The sequence below is a fragment of the Scomber scombrus genome, chromosome 13 (genome assembly GCF_963691925.1).
Source record: "Scomber scombrus chromosome 13, fScoSco1.1, whole genome shotgun sequence".
NCBI lineage: Eukaryota > Metazoa > Chordata > Actinopteri > Scombriformes > Scombridae > Scomber > Scomber scombrus.
Genome location: NC_084982.1, coordinates 3,962,550 through 3,984,006, shown reverse-complemented (window position 1 = coordinate 3,984,006; position 21,457 = coordinate 3,962,550). Strand labels below are relative to the sequence as shown.

The 21,457-nt window shown below is 38.9% G+C and overlaps 1 protein-coding gene across 2 annotated transcripts; it reads left to right on the top strand.

The window, feature by feature from the left end:
- The first annotated feature begins 6,778 nt into the window (after positions 1-6,778).
- On the top strand, positions 6,779-21,457 carry sec22a (SEC22 homolog A, vesicle trafficking protein). 2 transcript variants are annotated; one of them, XM_062432149.1, is made up of 8 exons: positions 6,783-6,867; positions 9,058-9,215; positions 10,750-10,960; positions 14,891-15,054; positions 15,870-16,049; positions 17,695-17,813; positions 19,291-19,356; positions 20,779-21,457. In XM_062432149.1, exons 3-8 carry the CDS (start codon positions 10,779-10,781, stop codon positions 20,977-20,979), a joined length of 912 nt encoding a protein of 303 aa, XP_062288133.1. In that variant the 5' UTR covers positions 6,783-6,867; positions 9,058-9,215; positions 10,750-10,778; the 3' UTR covers positions 20,980-21,457. The 2 variants fall into 2 exon arrangements, with proteins under 2 accessions (XP_062288132.1, XP_062288133.1); XM_062432148.1 differs by lacking the exon at positions 9,058-9,215 and having other exon boundaries at positions 6,779-6,867.

Here is a 21,457-nt window from a genome sequence, read left to right as displayed (position 1 = left end):
TCCATTTGTTTTCTTTGGGAGCCTCTGCAGTGACATCACATGTTTGTTGAATTATAGAAAGACCACCTCTATCTTATCCCAAAGGTATCCATGTTGTGTGGGAATTTTGTCACACTTATGCCAAGAAGTCATCGTTGCCTCTGTTGATTTTCCGTGCCCAGCCATATGTACAGTTTTGCCCCTTACACTAAGGACCTTGTGAGATGAAAAAATAAAGTCAAAACCTTTCCCAAACATTTCTCACCCGTTGTTTTAATACAGTGTTGAAATCTATCTCCTCTTTGTGTCGTTCTACAACCAACAGATGACAAGATTGGTCAGACAGTCAGTCAGTCGACCGCTTTGGTCCAGACGAACAACTTTTGGATTGCCAGGACGTTTTGTAGAGACATTAATGGTCCCCAGGGGATGTGTCCTATAGATTTTGGTGATCCCTTGACTTTTTATCCAGCACCACCAGCATCCCGTAAAACATATTTAAATATCTCCTCCTGTGTCATTCTACAACCAACAGATGGCATGATCAGTCGGTCAGTCCACCACTTTGACTAGACTAAAACAAGTCAAAACCTATTGGATCGGCATTAAATTTGGTACAAATATTCATGTTCCCCACAGGATGTATCCTGTAGATTTTGGTGACCCTGTGACTTTTTATCCAGCAACACCAGCAGGTGAAATGTTCCCTTATCCAGTAAAATGTATCTAAAATATCTCCTCATCCACTTGATGGGTTTACACACAGGTTTGTACAGTTCTTCATGGTTCCCAGACAGTGTGATGACCCCCCTGACTTTGTAGCACCACCTTGAGGATCACATCTTTAGTGAAATATCTCAACATCTGTTGGATGGATTGCAATGAAATTTGGAACAGATATTAATGTTCCCTACAGGATCAGGGTCATATAGACTTTGGTGATCCCAGCAGGTGAAATGTTCCCTTTTCCATTAAAATCTGTCTAAAATATCACTTCATCCACTCTTGATGGATTGACACAAAGGTTTGTACAGTTATTCCAAGACAGTATATTCTAATGACTAGGGTGGATTATGGTTATTTATAGCACCACTAAGAGAATCATATAATTAGTTTTTATATCTCAATATCTGCTGGGTGGATTGCCATTAAATTTGGCCCAGATATTCATGTTCCTCACAGGATGAACCCTAATCACTTTGGGATCTAGTGTAATCATCAGGTGAAATTTAAAATGTGTCCAATACTTGGTTTATAATTAAAAACCTACTAAACGAATGACATTCCCATCAGCCTTAGCTGTACTGTACTTGTGTGTTAGGTGCAATGAGCTAATGCTAGTATGCTAAACTAAGAGATAAGTAAAATAAATTATAGTAACCAACACTAGAAAAAAAGAGGAATAATAAAAGATTTTCAACATGATTACTGTTATTTCCATCATCAGTCATTGTTCTCAGTGCCATCATCACTGTAATGACCGATGTTCACTGCCTATGAAGCTCAATCTTTGTGCTCTGCTGAATGATGATGCTTTTCCTGTATTGAAGGTTGGCAAACATTGTTAAAAATGCCACACAGTAAAAACACACACAGTAGACACATGGTCATTTGTTCACTGACACAGTGTTTTGGAAGCTTCAGAGCGTGAGAACATGTTTCAAGTGAGCGTATCATTACACCACACAATAGTTGGCACAATGAAATAAATGGAAGTTGACCTTGTTGGGTCACTGAGCTGATGGACTGTCCCGGTAAGAGCCATTTTCGTTGCGGGTTTATTTTGACATTTTTCACCGTTCCGCATTTAAGAAGGGAAACAAATGGACAACAAGCAGCACTCAGCAGATCTGACACTGATGGTTTTATTATGAGAAATGGCTGGAAAAAACAGCAGCGGGACCTAAAAGTGACCCTGCTACGCCGTGACGTCCGTGAACCTCTTAGCTCCACATCTCCACAACTTCGGCATTTCCAGACTGACAAGCCTGTTAAATATTACCAATCATTGGATCAAGGTCCTTTGGAAACCTGTGGGGGAATATAGTCCACACGAACCGGTCTAAGTCGAGGAGTGACTTTGAGACCGAAGTTTCTCGTCTTGGGTGTTTGCAGTCTACATGTCTGCTTCGATAAACTGTTGTTATTGCAATGCATGCAGTGTTGAACCACAGCGGTCTGATTAATGCTTGTGAGCGCAGGCAGGAATGCCCTCTCAATCCCAATTTCACTTGAGAAGATTTTCAAAGGGGACGTGATACTTTTTCATGCTTGGGAGCGTTCATTGCTTTTTTGTGTGTGTGTATTTTCTTGGAGGGGGTCGGACAAGCTTTTTAACCTTTAGACAGTAAGTATAAGAAATGGAGGGCATAGGGTTGTTAATGCAAAGTCAAGGTCTGCTTGGATTCAAGTACCCTTCATAGGAGCATTTTACCATCATGGATAATTGTGTTTGGGGCTGTTCAGGATTTTATCTGCTGGATGTCAATTTGCATTTATTCATTTTTTCCCCCCACCTTCCTGTCCTCTAGCTCACCTCTACTTGTTTTTGTCATCATTATGTTATTCATGCTCTTTTTTATTCTTTCTACAAGCCCTACCCGACCCCTCGTTCATCAGATGCATCTTTTTTTCTTTTTTTTTTAAAGGCCACTTTTATCTTGATGATATTTTTTTGATCTTTTCTTTACATTCTTTCGTTTCATCTCATTATTTTTGCGGCGTTCAATATGCTGACGCTCGTACAAATTGGGTCTAAATACAAGCAGCCGGTGAAATAAATAGACCTCTAAGTATCTGCTTGTGATAGATAAAGATTTTCTTTACCTCGTTTCTCACAAGGCAGTAATTAAAATCATTTGCATCCCCCCTGCTGGAAGATCCATATGTTTACTCTCTGTGCAGTTTAATGGGGCCGTCATTCAACAGTGAAAAGAACTACCCTTTTATTATATTATTGATAGAAATTGGTAAATTATGGTTTTGGAAATCTATCAGAGGTACAGCATGAAAATGTCAAATGCTGACCCTTGATTGAATTGAAACCATCAGAGGAAAATGAACACGCCTGCTTCAGTGTCCAAACACAATGGATGGTTCTACTAATGAATGTAAGATAGATTTATGGATCCATCCATAACTCCATCTTCCTCTGAGTCTACGAGTGTGTCAGCTGGAAAGGACTTTTATGGTACCCATCAAATATTTTGTAGATATTGAGTCTTGATTGGCAGCAGCCAGTCACACATTTTACAGCTTGAATTTATAGGTGAACTGCCATCATGGCATTTACTGTGTTATTTATGATCACTTGTATTCAAGACTCTCACTTCCACCATGCTGAAGATACTGTATTATGTCCCATTTGTCATTTTGTGTAACCACAGTCCAATCAGTGACTCGTTTACTCAGCAGACATCCTGATTTGTTCTATTAAAACATCTGTTTAACACAGGCATGTCCAAACTATTCCATAAAGGGCCTGCTGTGTGGCTGAAGGATTTTGTTCCAACCAATCAAGAGCACTCATGATTCAAACAATCAGCTGTCTGAAGATTGAGACCAGTTGACCAGACCTAATTGAGTCAAGCCTGTTGTGCTCCTGATTGGTTGGAATGAAAACCTGCAGCCACATGAACCTTTATGGATTAGTTTGGACATGCCTGATTTAACATATCATATAATTGAATGTATTTTTCATTTAAATTAGCTTGTTTATGACTGTTCAACATACCTGCAGCATGACACCAGAAAAAAAACTCAATATTTAGAATAGAGCACTCCAACAGTTAAATGCGTCCATTCAATTTTGCACTCAAGAAAAAAAAAAAGATCAAATCTTTTGCAACACAGGCTGACATATCCTTCCCATAAGGCATTTTGATAGCGTATAACCCTCAACAAATATATATAATCCATCTGTGCTGGCTGGTGGAGTCTGGTTAGTTTTTCCTACAGTCTGGCCCAGAGGAGGATTTCAAAGATAGTTTACTACTGGACACACAGGCATGACATTTGTTTTAGATCTTTATGTTCCTCAGAGGATGATTTCCAGTGATTTTGCAGGGCCTCTGGATGAAAAGACTTTAAATTCTAATGAGCCCATTGTCTTCCTTTTTGCACCACCATAAGGATGAACTTTTTAATGGTCTGTTCAATATGATGAACATTGCAGCCTCTGGGGACTACTAATATAAATCAATCAATCAATCAATCAATCAATCAAACTTTATTTATACAGCAGCTTTCCTACAGGTTAATGTGGTTCAAATTGCTTCACAGTTGATTGACAAGTTAATAATAAGACAGAACAAGTGACAACATAAAGAAAAGGAACAAAAAAAAGAACAAATTACAAATACAAAAGAAAAAAAATGAGACCAATGCACACAAGAGAACATTTAAAAAAAATGTTTTTAATAAAGTAAAATTAATAAATAGATAAATAAATAAAAGAAAAATAAGTAAATAAATTAGAAGAAATAAATAAATAAATATAGAAAGTAAGTAATTAAGAAAAATAAATGAATAAGTACATAAATAAGTAAATAAAAAAATACAAATAAGAGCGAATAAGAGAAAAAAGTGTATTAGATATTAGAGTAAAAACTAGTTTAAATAGAATAAAAGACAAAAGAGAGAATAAAATCAAAATAAATTAAAACTTAATAATAATAATAATAATAATAATAATAATAATCAATTAAATATAATTAGATGTAAAAAGCTTTATGCATTTGTTATAATATAATATAATATAATATAATATAATATAATATAATATAATATAATATAATATAATATAATATAATATAATATAATATAATATAATATAATATAATATAATGTACATCAGCCAAAACAGGTTAAAAAAATGAGTCAAACTCCTGCAGTTGAACCGAAACAAGCAATAGTAGCCTATAGCAGGTATATTTTAAAACCTGTCTCAGTTATCAGGTGGGCTACAAGCTGAACTGTGTAATGATGACATCCATCCTGTTACTGAGACATTCACTGCTCATGCATTCCAACGCTGATGTGTTTGCACAACTGTTTAGACTGTGTCACCACGAATGGGCGACATCGCCTTCCTCCCACCTGACATCCTCTGCACCCAACACTGAGACCTGTGGCTATTCATCAACGTGTCAGCGGCTCCCAACATCCATCATCTATTTTCACCCTGCCAGTCTCTCTCTCTCTCACACACACACACACACACGATCATGTTTCCATCACTTCAGAGGACATTACATTGACTTATCCTAACCATAACACATACATAACCTTAACTTTAAACCACCCTAAAATTATTTGACTCCTTTTAGATCCCATGTTACTGTATAATCACATTTATGTCCCCACACCATGATGAATGCCTGCCACACAAAGCCATGAGGACAGTAGGGAGGGTCTCTCAGGCTGACACACTGCTCGGACTCAGAGGAAATTGCATGGCTACGTGTGAAGGATGAGGCCACTAACCGTATCTGTATTGTTGTTTTCATTTCCTTCCAGCCACAGTTGCGTTTTTTTTTCTTTCTTCTCTCCTCCATATTCTAACAGGAAATGTATGAAAGTAGGAGAAAATGCTGATGTCAGTGAGTGGCCTATTTCAGGTTGGCAGGCGCCTGGTACACATTATTCATTTTTCATGTTGTTTTAATTTTAAATATTCAAAAATTCACAGTGTCGGAGTGCTGGGAGTAACAGAGCTAATTTGTGAGTGGCTTACAGTGGGGAAGAAGCAACTGGGCCAACCGGCAGAGATGAGAATGAAAGAAGAATGTTGTTGAAATCTTTCTATCGCACTAGTCACACTTGCAGTCGATCCATCTTGCTGTGTGACAGGTGTTTAACTTCAAGTAAGTGAAGCCGTCGGTGATGTTAACAGGCCTCAGTCTCATTTGGTTGAGTTTATATGACGCAAAAGGTGCTTTTAAATCACACACAACTGCAATTGTGACACAGTTACAGCCCAGTTGTATCTCCATTGTGCTCCAGGTGACTGGGTGACATCAAACTGATACAATAAACATTGTGTTTATGTTGTGCCTATGTTGGTGTTATACCTCAGAACTGTACTACTGTTGCTGTTTTGATGATGGTGGTGGAGGAGGGTGCTGTCTAACAGTCAGTCAGTCCAAAATCTCCCATAGGTGTTCAGTTTGGTTGAGATGTGGTGACTGTGAATGTCACATAATATGATTCATATCACTTTCATACTCAAACCATCCAGTGAGCCCTCTTAATTAATTCATCTGCAACAACATTCAAAATCAGACCACGAATAAATGAATAAATAAATGTATAAATAAATAAATGTGCATGAGTGCAAAAACTACATACATGAGAAATGAACTCCTTCCACTAGTAGAATGTTGGTGATAGTAACTGCCTACATGTTATATTGTTGTCTGGCCCTCAATATAATGACAATAAAGCTACTACTGTAACTGCTATGCACATTTTATATGTATTTGTTCTTTTTTGGATGAAACGCTATCCTTAAATATCCATTTTAATGTTAAAATCTCCCTGATATTATTATTATTATGTATTATTATTATTATTATTATTATTATTATTATGTTTATGTATTATTATTATGCTTTTGTTATTATTAATGTAGTTATGTCAACAGTGTCCTTATTATGATCATTCATCAAACACAGTATCTTTATTGTTATTATTTATTTATTTATTCGTATATGTATTTCTTTATGACAGTTTTTTTTTCCTTTGGCGCTGATGGGTTTGGTTTACCCACAATGCATAGCGTAACAGCCACGTAAACGTCCACTGTCGCTGCAGTTAGCAGTTAGCTGTGTGCAAAGAGACACAGCTGCACATCACTGATTTCTACATGATGCTACACCCGTTTAGCAGGTACTGCACACCTAACTGCCTTTATTAACCTATCAGACGCGTGAGTGTTGTTTCCAGGTGGACTTAAAGCCTTGTTATTGGTCTCTGGATGTAAAGTAGATAGCTCACTAACCTGCTAGCTAAGGGAAATGTTGTTGTAAAAGCTAATAGAGTTAGCTGCTAACCTTTCTGTGCTGTAAATTAGCACCTCGCATTAAAGGAGACTTATAAGTAAATGAACCTTGTAGCTAGTGTGTTCAGTGTTAGACTGGCAGAGTTATCATATTAATAAACCAGCTAGCTACTGCACAAATGAAAGCTACGTTACTGACAGGCATCCAATAACATTAACTAGCTGATTTATTACACGTCTTCTTCCTGTCTAATCATTGCGGTAGAGTCTTTCTGGTGGCTCATTGTATCAGACATGTGTTAATGTTGAGCTCTGGAGTGTGTTTTGAAGTTGTTTGTTCTGCATGAATGCTGTTAATTCACGGAGCTAATGTTAGCTTCCTCTCAGTCACTATGTGGAGCTGTCCATGGTTCTAAGACTCTGACCACACAAGACCACACACTGAGGGTACAACCCACTGTACACCCGCTGCATACCACACACCTACTACACAACTCACACACACACACCTACTACACAACTGACCACACACCTACTACACAACTCACACACACCTACCAAACACCTACTACACAGCTGACACACACCTACTACACCTCTCACACACACCTACTAAACACCTACTACACAACTGACCAAACACCTACTACACAACTGACCTCACACCTACTACACAACTGACACACACCTACTACACAACTGACCACACATCTACTACACAACTGACCTCACACCTACTACACAACTGACCATGCACCTACTACACAACTGACCTCACACCTACTACACACAACTGACCAACACTTACTACACAACTGACCAAACACCTACTACACAACTGACCTCACACCTACTACACAACTGACACACACCTACTACACAACTGACCACACATCTACTACACAACTGACCTCACACCTACTACACAACTGACCACGCACCTACTACACAACTGACCTCACACCTACTACACAACTGACCTCACACCTACTACACAACTGACCTCACACCTACTACACACAACTGACCAACACTTACTACACAACTGACCAACACTTACTACACAACTGACACACACCAACTTCACAACTGACACACACCCACCACACAACTGACCACACACCTACTACACAACTGACACACACCTACTACACAACCAACTACACAACCAACCACGCATCTACCACACACCTACTACACAACTGACCACACACCTACTACACAACTGACCACACACCTAGTACACAACCAACTACACAACTGACACACACCTACTAGACAACTGACCACACACCTAGTACACAACCAACTACACAACTGACACACACCTACTACACAACTAACCACACATCTACACAACTGACTGAACCTAGCTCATGAACTGGGGGGTTTTCCAGAAAGCGGGTTATGTGAAAACTCAGAGAAAGTTAACCTTGAGATGAGGGAAACTCTGTGTTATCTGTTCTAGAAAGAGAGGTTAGTGAAACTCTGAGTCAGTCACCATGGTAACTGACTCTGTGAACATAACCTTTTCTATCAGAAACCTTGAGTTTCTACCCGTCTCCTCCCACCTGAAGCAAGCTGCCAGACATGGGTTGTTCATTTTTTAGTAATCCAGCAGGATTATCCAAACAGGATATTAGATGAGAGGACATATGTGTTAAAACAGCATTCTGTAGTTGGTTTCAATTACTACATGTTGAAATAGCCACTGAATTAATATTTACTTTGTTTAATAGCCTACATCTATTATGAATAAAATGATGTACAATCATGGCCTGGCAAAATGTGCCTTCCTTTTCTGAATGATGTTTTTGTATTTCATTTTTAGCTGCTTCCATTTATGTTACACCACTTTTTTCACCTGTATGCTACGATCTTAAGTGCGGTTAAATGTTAAGTCAGTGCATTCAAACTTAGGCATTGACTCAGGCAGCAATTTTCTCCCATGCTGCTTCTCTCTCCTTAGCTGCTGCAGCTATGTTACTTTGTTTGTGAAGTATATGATCATATTCCCCATAGGCCAGTAAGATGACCTCCAGTTTCAGTGGGGTAAAGTAACTCCATCTTTTTCTCAGCAGTTGCCATGGTGAATCGAGGTATCGGGGCTCCATTGATGTTGGCTTTTTATAGTGGTCGCGCACACGGTTAATTCAAGGTGAACATACTCAGAGTTGATTGAACTAAATCAAATCAGCTGTTCTGGAACCGGATACTAAGAGTTTCCCATCTCAGAGTAAGTCAACTCAGAATTCAGGGATAGACTTAGAGTTTGTTGAACCTTCTTTCTGGAATACTCCCCTGATAACTAAGTATGATAACATCTCCCTTAGCCAATTAAAATATAATGCAAAATAAAGGCAGGCATCGAAATACTAAATTTTTTAAAATACAAGTCATTTTCATCAAGCGTAAACCTTATGCTACATGTTTAGCCAGTATTACACACTAGTGAGTGAATGTACTGAATTATACATGTGTATGCATTAAATCACAGCTGGATAAATCAGCTGTTTATCGTGATAGTTATTAGGAAAGCTCTTTCTCTCCTGCACAGACTTTAGTTTACTTTACATTCATGTATATCTCAGTATATGTGAATGTGTGTCTCTATATGTATGTGAATGACTGTTTGTACATAGCTGTATTTTTTTAAGAGAAAACAAATGGATAGAAATAGTACTTATACTAATTGTTGTCTGCTCTGTTGCTGCAGATCAGTTAGTTCAATGATTTTTATTGTTGTTGTCCTTCACACTTAGTAAAAAGAAGCACTTTATAAGTTCTCTGTTGTAATGATCATCTACTCAGAAGCAGCATATTCACCTACATGATAGCACATTAGTGACTTTTAATAATCAAATGTATTGGTATTAGTATCTCAGTCTGGCTTCAGTATCTGATCAAATCCAGTTTCTTTGGTTAATTTCTCCTCTTCTTACCTTATATATATTTTTAACTTTTGAATCAGTCTTTTGAAGTCCTCAGCTTTGTTCTGGGAGGACTCCATCACTTTTCCCTGTGGGTGCTACAGTGCAGGTGTCTAATAAGCTCATTAGCTGCTTTTAAAGCTTTTCTAATTGAACAGCTCTCCATACAAAACGCACTGTGTCCGCTCCACACTGTGTCCAAGTGTTATGAAACATATAAAGCTTATTTTAATGTTCTGACATGATGTTTGAGGAACAACAGTGAAGCAGGAGGTGGCTATGAAAAGAGATGTAACACACATTTTAGCAATATAAGCAGCTAGCACTGTAAGGTAGAGATGTTTAGGAACATTTTGAACTCTGTGAAACCAAAAAACTAACTAACTAAAAAAAAACAACCTAAAACTAAAGAAATATAAAAATGCATTGTGTTGGAATCCACCCATAAAGTGCCTGCAGTCCACTTTGTATTAGGACCCATAGTTCAATTAGCCTCACACACCTAATGTTGCACATATATTGCAGAGACACTACATTAAACTGTTGAATATTTCATGTTTATTAGTAAGAGAATCAACCGTCTAAGTGTTTCACTGTAAGATATAAAGCTGAACATTTCCATCCACTGTCTAAACAGCAAAAATAAAGCAGTACCTTCATTTCATTTCTCTATTTGTTACAGTAAAATCCTCAGTGGTATAAAAATCTGATATTTGAGAGTTTGGAAAGCAACTATAGATTTTTTTTAACTCATTTAGAGTGAGGTGAACATGGATAACTTCTAAATAATTGATACACAGCTTAAGACTCAGCATTTCTGATCACTCTCCATGTCTGCAGGGTTTCAGTGACGGTGTCAGAGCTGTAAGATGTCGATGGTGGTGTTCGCCTCCGTGGTCCGGGTCAGGGACGGCCTGCCTCTGTCCGCGTCCACCGACTACGAGCAGGACAAAGAGCTCCAGGAGACCAAGAAGCACCTCAAAGGTCTCTCCAAGAAGCTGAGCCAGTTCCCCGACCGCTGCACGCTCAGGACGGGGCCGTATAATGTCAAGTAGGTCACAGAATGTTGATGTAAACACACTCAAACCACCTATTAGTTAAAAAAGGCATAATTAGGCAAATATATCCAGTATGTCTTATGTTAAATGTGGATAATATTTAGTTTTCCAAGAATGTCACATCCAGAGATTCTCTTTTATAGATTTATATCATCTCCATCCTTTAACTTCCATAGGTTATTAAAGGTTTTTGCAGCTGGTACTCCTCCTGACCCCTCTAACAAAGTTTTGATGCAAAGAAAAAAGCTTTTTAATGTCATCAATATGACAGCGAGGCCTTCATTTGAGGTGTTAAACTGTTTGTAAAAAAAAGCCCCTCTGGCGGCGAGAGAACCGCTTTGAAACTCTCTCTCGCTCTCTCTCACGCACTGTTTGTTAAAGGCTAATTAGTCTTATTAAGATAGAGGACGCTAGTTTAAAAGGAAGTAGGAGTGAGCCGTCAGCGAGCCGGCCGCGCCGTTCAACAGGCGCCCTCCGCTTTGATAAGTGTCTCTTTCATCAGTGAGAGCCTGGAGCGTGTGAAGAAAAGAAGGTTAGAAGACAGAGAAGGTCAGAGTGAGGCAGGCATGGGTTAATCTGTTCTGTGATATATGAGCCCCTTTTAGAGGCTGCTCTTATGACTTCAATATCGCTGTCACCAAAGTATCAGATTCCTCAGCATGAGTGTGAAATATATATTATGTAATATAAGCTAGAACTAACTTCTATGTTAACTATTTGCCTTCAAGAACACTGAGATCATCAGGAAGTGCAGACTTTGTCAATCACGCCCCATAACTATGGAACACACACTACAACGTGGGGCGTGGTCTCAGCCTGTCCCTTCCACTGTGTATTTATATACGATAGATATCACAGAAGCAGCTCACTATATATCTAAAAAAGAAAGCTAAAAACGTATCTCTTTACTTTAGTCTTCAACTCATCACTCATCACTCATCTTCACACTTCCACACTTCTTTTAACATTCTTTAAAATGAATATTTTACTTGATTTTATATATGCTCTCCATTTTATGTTTTAGCTTCTTTTACTATGCACTATTTTTTACTATTTTTTAAGATTTTACTATAATACTTTATTCAAGGAAATTTATAATATGGCATACAGAAGTTAAAGATTGAGTATTATCCATTTTTAGCAAATCACAACAGAAAAGAAAACACACACACACACAAATGTCCATCTTATATTACATTCATGTTTTTCTTCTTTTTTTTCCTGTTCTTTTTTAACATTGCTTTTTGCTCCTTTTTAGGTACTTTTAATGTGAAGGGCTTGATGTATGTTATTTGTTTTGTTGTAAAGCACATGGAGCTGCATTTCCTGTATGAAAGCTGCTATACAAATAAAGTTATTACTAATAGCTGACTTCATTTGGAGTTATTGGGGAGACTAGTTTACAATAGATGACATCGTTTCAAGCCCTGTTCAGTATTTCTATAATATCCAGACAGAGATTTAGAGCATATCGGTTATATGGAGGATTATATTTGCCTTTAGACTTTTTTGTTGTCGTCACACACTGTGAGATGGGTGTAATAAAATCTATGTCACACTGCTCAGTCTCAATTTGAAGCTATCACATTGTGCAGTGAATGTGTGAACTGTAGCACCGTCAAGAAAAGACAAACAAATATATAAAAGCAGAAGCTTGTCGTCACCGCTAATTTCCTTTTTTTCACCTCTATTGTTTTGTGTGTTTCATAGATGTCTTAGTCAGCATGTTTGTTTGCTTTTTCCAGTAACTTTATTTTAAAATGCCACTCAGGAATGATATCTGCATTATTTCATATTTCATTGTGAGAATTTGGTCTTAAATTTCTGACAAGGCAATACAAATTTAATTTATATAGCACATTTCAACAACACAGCAATTCAAAGGGCTTAACATAAAACATAAAATGCATCAATACAAGGTATAAAAGCAAAAAAAAAGAAATTTTAATATGATTAAAAGTGTTTAAATGGATATAAAATGAAGCTAAAATAAAATATTTTCTGATGATTGTCAACTTTGTGTCTCAACAGGCCAAAATGGTTGAGTGTAACATAGCCTTTAGTGACTTTACAGTAAGCTTAACAGGCTGGTACATGTTATCACTAAAATATTTACAGTTGAAGCTGAACACTGACTTTTGACTAGTCCCTCTAAATCAGACATGTCCTAACTATTCCATAAAGGGCCGTGTGCCTACAGGTTTTTGTTCCGCCCAATCAAGATTACACATGATTCGACCAATCAACTGTCGGAAGACTGAGATCAGCTGATTAAATGAGTCAAGCCTGGTGTGCTCCTGACTGGTTGGAATGAAAACCTGCAGCTACATGAACCTTTATGGAATAGTTTGGACAGTAAAAGGTTTCATGTGACACTGATCTTCATTTCTTCACATTGACTCCTGATCAAATTCAGAGTCAAATACCTGATAGTAGTGATGGACTTTGGAGAAGTGCAGGCTTCAGTCAGACACCTGCCTGCTTCAGTGAGATACTACGCTCCTTAATCAGCAGCAGGTGTCTGAGGTCATCTCATCAGTGCTCGCTGCTTGTTTCTCCCTGCAGGCTTTAACTAAAGAAGACGCTGACTTTGAGGTTATGGCTCATACATTTTGGAATTTATTCCCTTTGAACTTTTTTTTCCTTCTAATTCTGTTGCTTCAGTTTTTTATTGAGAAACAGTGACAGATGCTTTAGAAAGGTGTTATATAAATTATTTTTGCTTCTATTGGCATAAAACCTAATTACACCCACATTAGTATTGCCTATCAAGCTTTATTTCTATAGCAGCTTTCATACCGGTTCATGTAGTTCAAAGTGCTTCATAGTTGATAATGAGAGAAAAAGTTTAGACTGAGGACAACATAAAGAAAATTGCAAAGAAAAAAATTCAGACCAAGAGGAAAAAAAGTTTTTAAAAAAGGATTCACAGTAAAAATCTAAAATTGATAAGGTAAAATAAATAAGAGAAAATAAAATAATAAGAGAGAATTAGAGAAAAGGTTGAGTAAAAAACTAGGTTAAAATAGATTAAAAAGACAAAACAAAAGTAAAATTGAATAAAAGATAAAGTTTAATAAAACCTAGAGTTAATAACTAGGTTAAAAAAAGATTAAAAAGACAGAAGAAACCAGACGAATAAAATCGATAAGATGAAACATATAGTGTTAATAATAATAATAATAATAATGATATTTAGGATTTATATTGAAAATCTAAGATTAAATAAAGATAAGAGAATTAGAGAAAAAGTTTATTAAAAGTTAGAGAAAAAACTAGTTTAAAAAAGAAAAAAATAAAGTAGAACAAAACAATTCTTTTTTTTTTTTTTTTACAAAACTGGAGCCACAATATCAATAATTCTATAAGCTCATGAGATGCATGTGGCAGCCAGCTTCTTCTGTGTCTGTGAGTTCTGAGCCACCGTAACTAAACATTGACACGCTGGCATCAGATAAACCCTCATCCTTCACATATCTCCTGTACCTCTGTTTTTTTTTTGTTTTTGTGGAGTCCCATGATAAGCATCGCCTCAGTCTGTACTGTTTGTAGACATTTATGTTCCACATCAATTTAGATGTTGTTGTGATAACCGGCTTTTCCCTCAGTTGCGCTCTGAGCTGTTCAGATAACGTACGAGTCTTTGTGTCTGGGGAATTTAATTTGTGCTCCGTGTATCAAATAACACCGCAGGGCCCAAAAAGATGCTGTCTGCCATAGTGCATTAGAATGTGCTGCTTTGTTTAATTAGCTGTGAATGTGCAAATGTTAGCGTGTACTTTTACTGTGTTCAGAGCCGCAGAAATGCCATTGTACTTTTTTTTTTTTTTTCTCGAAAATCTGCACCGTATTTAGCTCGGTGTCCTAATTACAGTTTCCCCATAGTTTGTGTCATAATGAGTGTGTGTGTGTGTGTGTTTCAGTTTCACGAGCTCACTGGGTGTCGGGTATCTGATGGTGTGCACTGCAAACTACCCCAACGTGCTGGCCTTCTGCTTCCTGGACGAGCTGCAAAAGGAGTTCATCGTCACCTACGACCCGAACAGGATCAGCGGCGCCGTGCGGCCGTACTCCTTCATAGAGTTTGGTGAGCCCCGTGGAGTGTTACAGCCGAACCTCATTATGTCAGTCACTAAGAGTCAAAGAGCAAAGGCTTCTATGTAAACTCATCAATGTGCACAACTATTCGTCAATGAAAGAGAGAAAAATAGGAAAACTTGCGAATTTCTCCTACAAGTTTAGCTTCATGTCACCAACTCTCCAATCCCACCCCCCGCCCCCCTTGCATTATTATGCTATTATATTACCATTAAATAATATCATTATGAATTGTTTAGAATATTGTAAAATGTTGTAAAAGGCCCCTAGAAGTGAACATCTTCAAAATTGCTTGATTTGTATAACCAACTGCCCAAAACCCAAACATATTTGCAGTCATATAAAAATCAGAAAAAAACAGCCAAGCGTCACTTTTAAAAAGCTAAAACCAGAAATAATTTAGCATTTTTAACTTGGTAAATGAATACTATACTTGTTATGTAATATTGTTATTTTCTGTTGATTTATCAGCTCATCATCACAGTCCTAATTAAGCCTGTCACAATATTGACATTATTGACTTATTATACATAATTATCAATATCATCACGTGTATATATGGACATGATATCATTATATCAGTGGTATAAAATGATCTTCAAATGACAATAATATCATTTATCGCGATTATTTCTGAGACAATATATCATCCAATAAAAGCAGTTATCGTGACAGTCATAGTCCTGCTTCATCCCTGAAAGAACATCCTGCTCTCACACATCTACACCATCTGTGTCTGGCCCTCGTTTTTTTCCTCTCCGTGTCATTAATCACCTCGTTGTTGTGCCGACTGTCATCCGTCAGACACTTTCATCCAGAAGACTAAACAGCGCTACAACAGCCCTCGCTCGCTGTCCACAAAGATCAACCTGGCCGACATGCAGACGGAGATCAAGCTGCGACCGCCGTACCAGCTGTCCCCCGAGGACCTGCAGACTATCAACGGATTCTCAGTGCACACGCCCTCCAAGTACAAGGGCATAGGTGGGACACGAGCCGCCGCCACACACATACACACATATACCGTAGATGCTCCATTTAAGCATTAAAGGGGTTTGCTAGTGTAATAGACTACTAAGTTAATTTCTCTCCTGATGATCAATAAACTCTTATCTTCCCCTGATACTTGGCATTATTAGTCTTTGTAACACAATGACATTGAAAGGTCACTGGTGATGTCTGCAGTAAACTGTATCCTTCACTACAGCAGTGAAAGAACAACACTGGATGCACCATCACACCTGTCAATGTTCATTTCTGAGCTGCTGGGTCTGATAATACATGGAGACTGTGTGTGTTTAGTGACATATATTCTTTTAATAATAGTTTTTTATATATTATCAGCAGCTCATTTTTTGTGTTTACTCCCCTTTTATTCCCATCACTTTTTTTCTTTTTTTCCCTTTTAGATACTTTTTATTTTGTTCAAACAGATGGAACATCATACAATACCCCCACCCCCAGACCACTGTACAGCACACCCAAACAGAAGAGAGAGAGGGGGGGGGGCAAACAATAAAATAAAATTCCATTAAAAAAGACTAAAACCAACAATATACTTTTTGACTTCTCTAGCCTGTCTGTAACAAACCTTTTTACTTCCTACATGTGAATCTATAAAAATGGCTGACATTTTTTAGAAAGACGCAGTAATGTCATAAAACAGCTGGACCTTGCAGTTTTTGTCAAACTCAGGCAGGAGGGAATAATGTATTTGTTAATCACATTTGGTGCTGCAATGAGTATTTCAGACAGCAGAGATGTGTGTGTGTGTGTGTGTGTGTGTGTGTGTGTGTGTGTGTGTGTGTGTGTGTGTGTGTGTGTGTGTGTGTGTGTGTGTGTGTGTGTGTGTGTGTGTGTGTGTGTGTGTGTGTGTGTGTGTGTGTGTGTGTGTGTGTGTGTGTGTTCTTCTGGTAATGGTAATGAAGAAACATTTCAGCCAGTGCATCAGTGTGGCTCATTGATGTGTTTGTAATTGTTTTGGAGGTGGGTGGGGGGGGGGGGGGGTTAGAGCTCTATGACACAGGGGAAAAGGATAGATAGGCTTTTTTGCCTGTTAGCAGACCTTTCATGGCATATGTGGACAATAAGACAGATATAGTATAATATCCCCAGCCTTATTCCTTTAGGATACTGTGTCTGGTGGCTGAATATCCCTCTACTTAGTCTAACAGCTCCTCTGTCCTCCGAGGCTCAGACTCTTTACCCCTCAGCCGCTCCAGAAAGCAACCCTTTTGTTAGCATCGTCACACCTCGACTGCCCCGAGCCCATTGATGCCACCTCAGGTCACTTAGAGCTGCTGTGCCCCCCCCTCCACCATCACCACCTCTTGACATCCTCTTCAAGGCAGCTCTCCCTGCGTTGTTCACTCTCCGCTGCCCTTGCCAGTCTCAGTTATCTAAGAACATAAATCATTTGGTCCTGAGGGGTAAAGTATGCTAATCTGATAATAGTGACACATCACTCTGCTTACCAGGCCAAAAATGTGCTGGAAGTCAGAAATTGGTGCATTTCATAAAACGGTACATTTTGTCAAAGCAAGAGTTTTTACTTAATGATGTGGTTAGTTCATTAGTCCAGGCTGATTTCACTGAGTCGGTAATACTGTGTGTCCTTCCTTGCTTTCAGCTCCCACACAGATGTTGGAGCCGGTGACTCTCCCCGGCATCGTCTCCTGTGTGCTCAGTGTCCTCTGCGGAGGCCTGAACCTGCTGAGAGGAGTCCACGCTATTGAGAGTATACTACAGGTGAGGATGTGACCCATATGTCATTCATTGTTTTAAAGGAAAATGCCAGTTTCATACAAGATGAGTCTTATTCTCTTAGTTTTCGCTGTCTGTCGTATAGTTAATAACAGTAATGTTTTTATAAAATGACTGCCTGAGTCATGGGTGATGTCAACAGAATTGTCATATGACCACGTCCACAGTGAAACATTGTTATGGACAATGGCGTTTGGGTTAGGCGACGACAGTAATGTGATGACTGTAGCTGTCGTCAAGTCAAGTACTTCACGCGGCTCACTGTCTCTTCTCTGTTGCACCAGAACTCTCTCAAACACACACACACACACACACACACACACACACACACACACACACACACACACACACACACACACACACACACACACACACACACACACACACACACACACACACACAGAGCACTCGGCCCTGCCCGCAGTGAAACAGGAGTGAAACTCAGTGCGACCATAAATGACAGGAAAATGCAGTAGATGCTCACACTGCACATAAATTAAATAAATAAGACAAATAAACAGTCTGTACTGCATTCCACTGTCATTTACGGTCACGCTGAGTTACTTCTGTGTGTGTGTGTGTGTGTGTGTGTGTGTGTGTGTGTGTGTGTGTTTACGGAGGAGAGGAGACAGAATGAAACAGGTGGAGCTGACAACAACTAACTGCACTTGTTACATTACTGTAAGAACAATCCAAACTTCACTGATAAACAGCCAATAAGAGTCATTTAAACCATGCAAAAAAGCATCTGGTAACAGGGGGCATTTTAACCCTCCTGTTGGTATAGATATACTTTCATTTAAATGAAGCTCTTTGACCTTGATTTCCAAATAAATAAAGTGTAAAATCTGTGGTAAAGGTCCACCTAGAGCCCAGTTGTGTTCTTCCTGTTAAAGGAATGTTGGATCTCTTTAAATGAAATGAAAGAGTACGGTCTAGACCTGCTCTATGTGAAAAGTGCCTTGAGATGACTTGTTGTGATTTGGAGCTATATAAATAATGATAGATAGATAGAGGCTTAGTGGCTGATGACTGTCTTCCATCGGTGATAAATGATGGTATCATCCAACCCTAGTAGGAACACGGCTACATCACTAAGATGAAGTCTGATAGGTGGAGAAACACAAGCTGTCGCACAATCAAACAGGTTTAAACAAAGCCCTGGATTAGCAAAACATCACACTTTATTGTAGATGTTATCATATAATGTCACCAATCAAAACAAAGGCAAAACTACCAACATTTTTCCTTAAGAAAAAGTTTGTAGAAAGTAACTGTGGTGCTGCAAATGTGAAACATCATATTCTGTAAATGTAGCAGACTATAAAAGGTAGGGGGGTGACGAAACCCAGCAAACTGTTAATATTCTTGTCATGTTGGTTTCATGATGCCTAGTCTAGACATGGATGACTGGTACTAAAAGATAACCCTGTTCTCTGTACTTTTTTCTCCCCATCTCCAGAACGACGATGAAGACTTTAATTATGTGATTGCCTTCTTCCTCGGCACAGCGGCCTGTCTGTATCAGGTAAGTGATAGTCTGTGGTAAGAGCAGCACATCACCTGCTGACTGGCTGACTAACAGCCTTGCACTTTACAGCTCAGCAGCTTGTCAGCTAGACTAACATTAGCAAAAGCTCAGTGCCTTTCACCCCCACTAAAACATATTCATCGCCTCTGTTGTGCAGTTCTTGATACTAAATGGAGCACTTGAGATCGGTACACCGATGGGAGGAAAAAAAGTTATCAGACGGGATTTCTTACTTTAAAGGATAGTTTGGACTTTTGGAAGTGGGTTTGTATGAAGTAGTTATCCATATTCAGTGTATTACCTGCAGTAGAAGGGGGGGGGGCAGCAGCACACCCTCAGTTTGGAGAAGCAGGTATAGAAGCTAAGTGTCTACTGCCAGCAGCAAAATGTATCTCAGCCACCCAAATAAAAGCCTGCATAAAAAGATCAATATCAGTTTAAGTGTATGCTATATTAAGAATATTTTCACCACTTTACTTTGCCATCATGTCTGGCACTGTATTATGCCAAAAGGAAGGGCTGTCTGACAGGAAGGTAAAGTATATCATACACTTCAACTGATACTGATTTTTTTTGTACAGTGCTTAGCGTCTGTGCAGATACTCCTGCCTGCCCCCTGTGCCAACGCCTGTCCACTGTCTGGATAATTACCTCAGAAAGTCTGAACTATCTATTTTAACCAGGCAGACACTGTACAGATTAAACCACTCATTTTAAAAATCTGTGTCAAATTTGTGCCATATAAGCCGTGGTTTGATGTGCAGTTTAAGGTAAGAAAGCTCGACTCCTTGCCTGAACAATCAGGCTTGTTCAGGCAAGGACAGCTCTGGGTCTGGCTCTGCCTCTTGGACCAAAGTCAGAAATTTTGGTTGGCTGTTTTGCAGTTTGAGCAGCAGCTGAGCAGTTCCATGATCCAATTTCATGCATGACTGCTGTCAAAAGATGCATTTTAAAGCATAGTAAGCTTGTTTTAATATTTCTGGGGTAATCACTAGTACATACTGCGTCTAAAACTGCAGCGTTGGCTGTAACTGCTGTGATATCAAACTGAAGACAATCATATTGTCCATATATCCAGATTGTCTGCTTCTGTATTCATAATAATATATGAATACAGAGGCTCTGTACTGAGTCCTGGAGGCTCAGTGTGAGCTCCCTCTACAAGTCGCGGCTGGTTAATTGATCCCTGCAGTGCGAGCATAAAAGTTGCAGGTTCAGTGTGTGCAGAAAGGCTTATTTAAAAACCTGTAGTGTGAGGTAACACAATACACAAGATTAATAACAAAGCACATTGTCTGGCTGGCTTTACTGAGCAGACTTATTGTTCCATGAAAGATGTTATTGCTCAGTGCCAGTCTTCAGTGACTGACATTTGCAGCGTGCAGCATTTAAATTCTTCTTCTGCCATTTTCCTTTCAGTGCTACCTGTTTGCCTACTTCTCTGTGTGGAGGAACAGTAAGTCCTTCTTGGCGTTTGCACTCATCTGTCTGTCCAACATGTATCTTTATGAACTGAGGAACATGTGGCAGATCCTCTTCCATGTGGCGGTGGGGGCCTTCATGACCCTGCAAATCAAACTGAGGCAACCGCTGGGCAAAGCACCAGATTACAACGTCTGACAAAGGCCTTAAACACGAAAGGACTTAACGGACCTCCTCTCAGACGTCCCACACACACACACACACATGCAGCACAGATGGCACAGAAGCCAGTCTGGGGACAACGTTCAGGAAGACAAACCAAAAAAAAAAAATAGTCGCAGCACCACAGTTGGACTTGGAGAAACTCTGCCGCAGCACCGAGCATATATGGATCTTATTTGATAGATTTTTTTTTGGAGCCATTGTTTAACAAATATGTTTTCTTATTTAAAGTTGAAGTCGGAGTCCTGCACATGAACAGTTTTGCAAACCTGTACCTTCCACATAGCTGCAAAGTGAAGTGAACCAAACCTACAGTATAATCAAACACACAGCCTACACACTCACTCTGTTAAAAGCTGTCTAATTGCTACTGGAATGTATTGTTTCAGTTTTTTAGATGGAGGTGCAAATACAACATCTGAGTTGACCAATACCAAAATTCTACTTTTTCTTT

Excerpts from the sequence above, each read along its gene's own strand:
- sec22a (XM_062432148.1), top strand. The coding sequence starts at position 10,779 with ATGTCGATGGTGGTGTTCGCCTCCGTGGTCCGGGTCAGGGACGGCCTG. Across the intron at positions 10,961-14,890 it reads ACGGGGCCGTATAATGTCAA|TTTCACGAGCTCACTGGGTG; the intron begins GTAGGTCACAGA and ends TGTGTGTTTCAG. Across the intron at positions 15,055-15,869 it reads GTACTCCTTCATAGAGTTTG|ACACTTTCATCCAGAAGACT; the intron begins GTGAGCCCCGTG and ends GTCATCCGTCAG.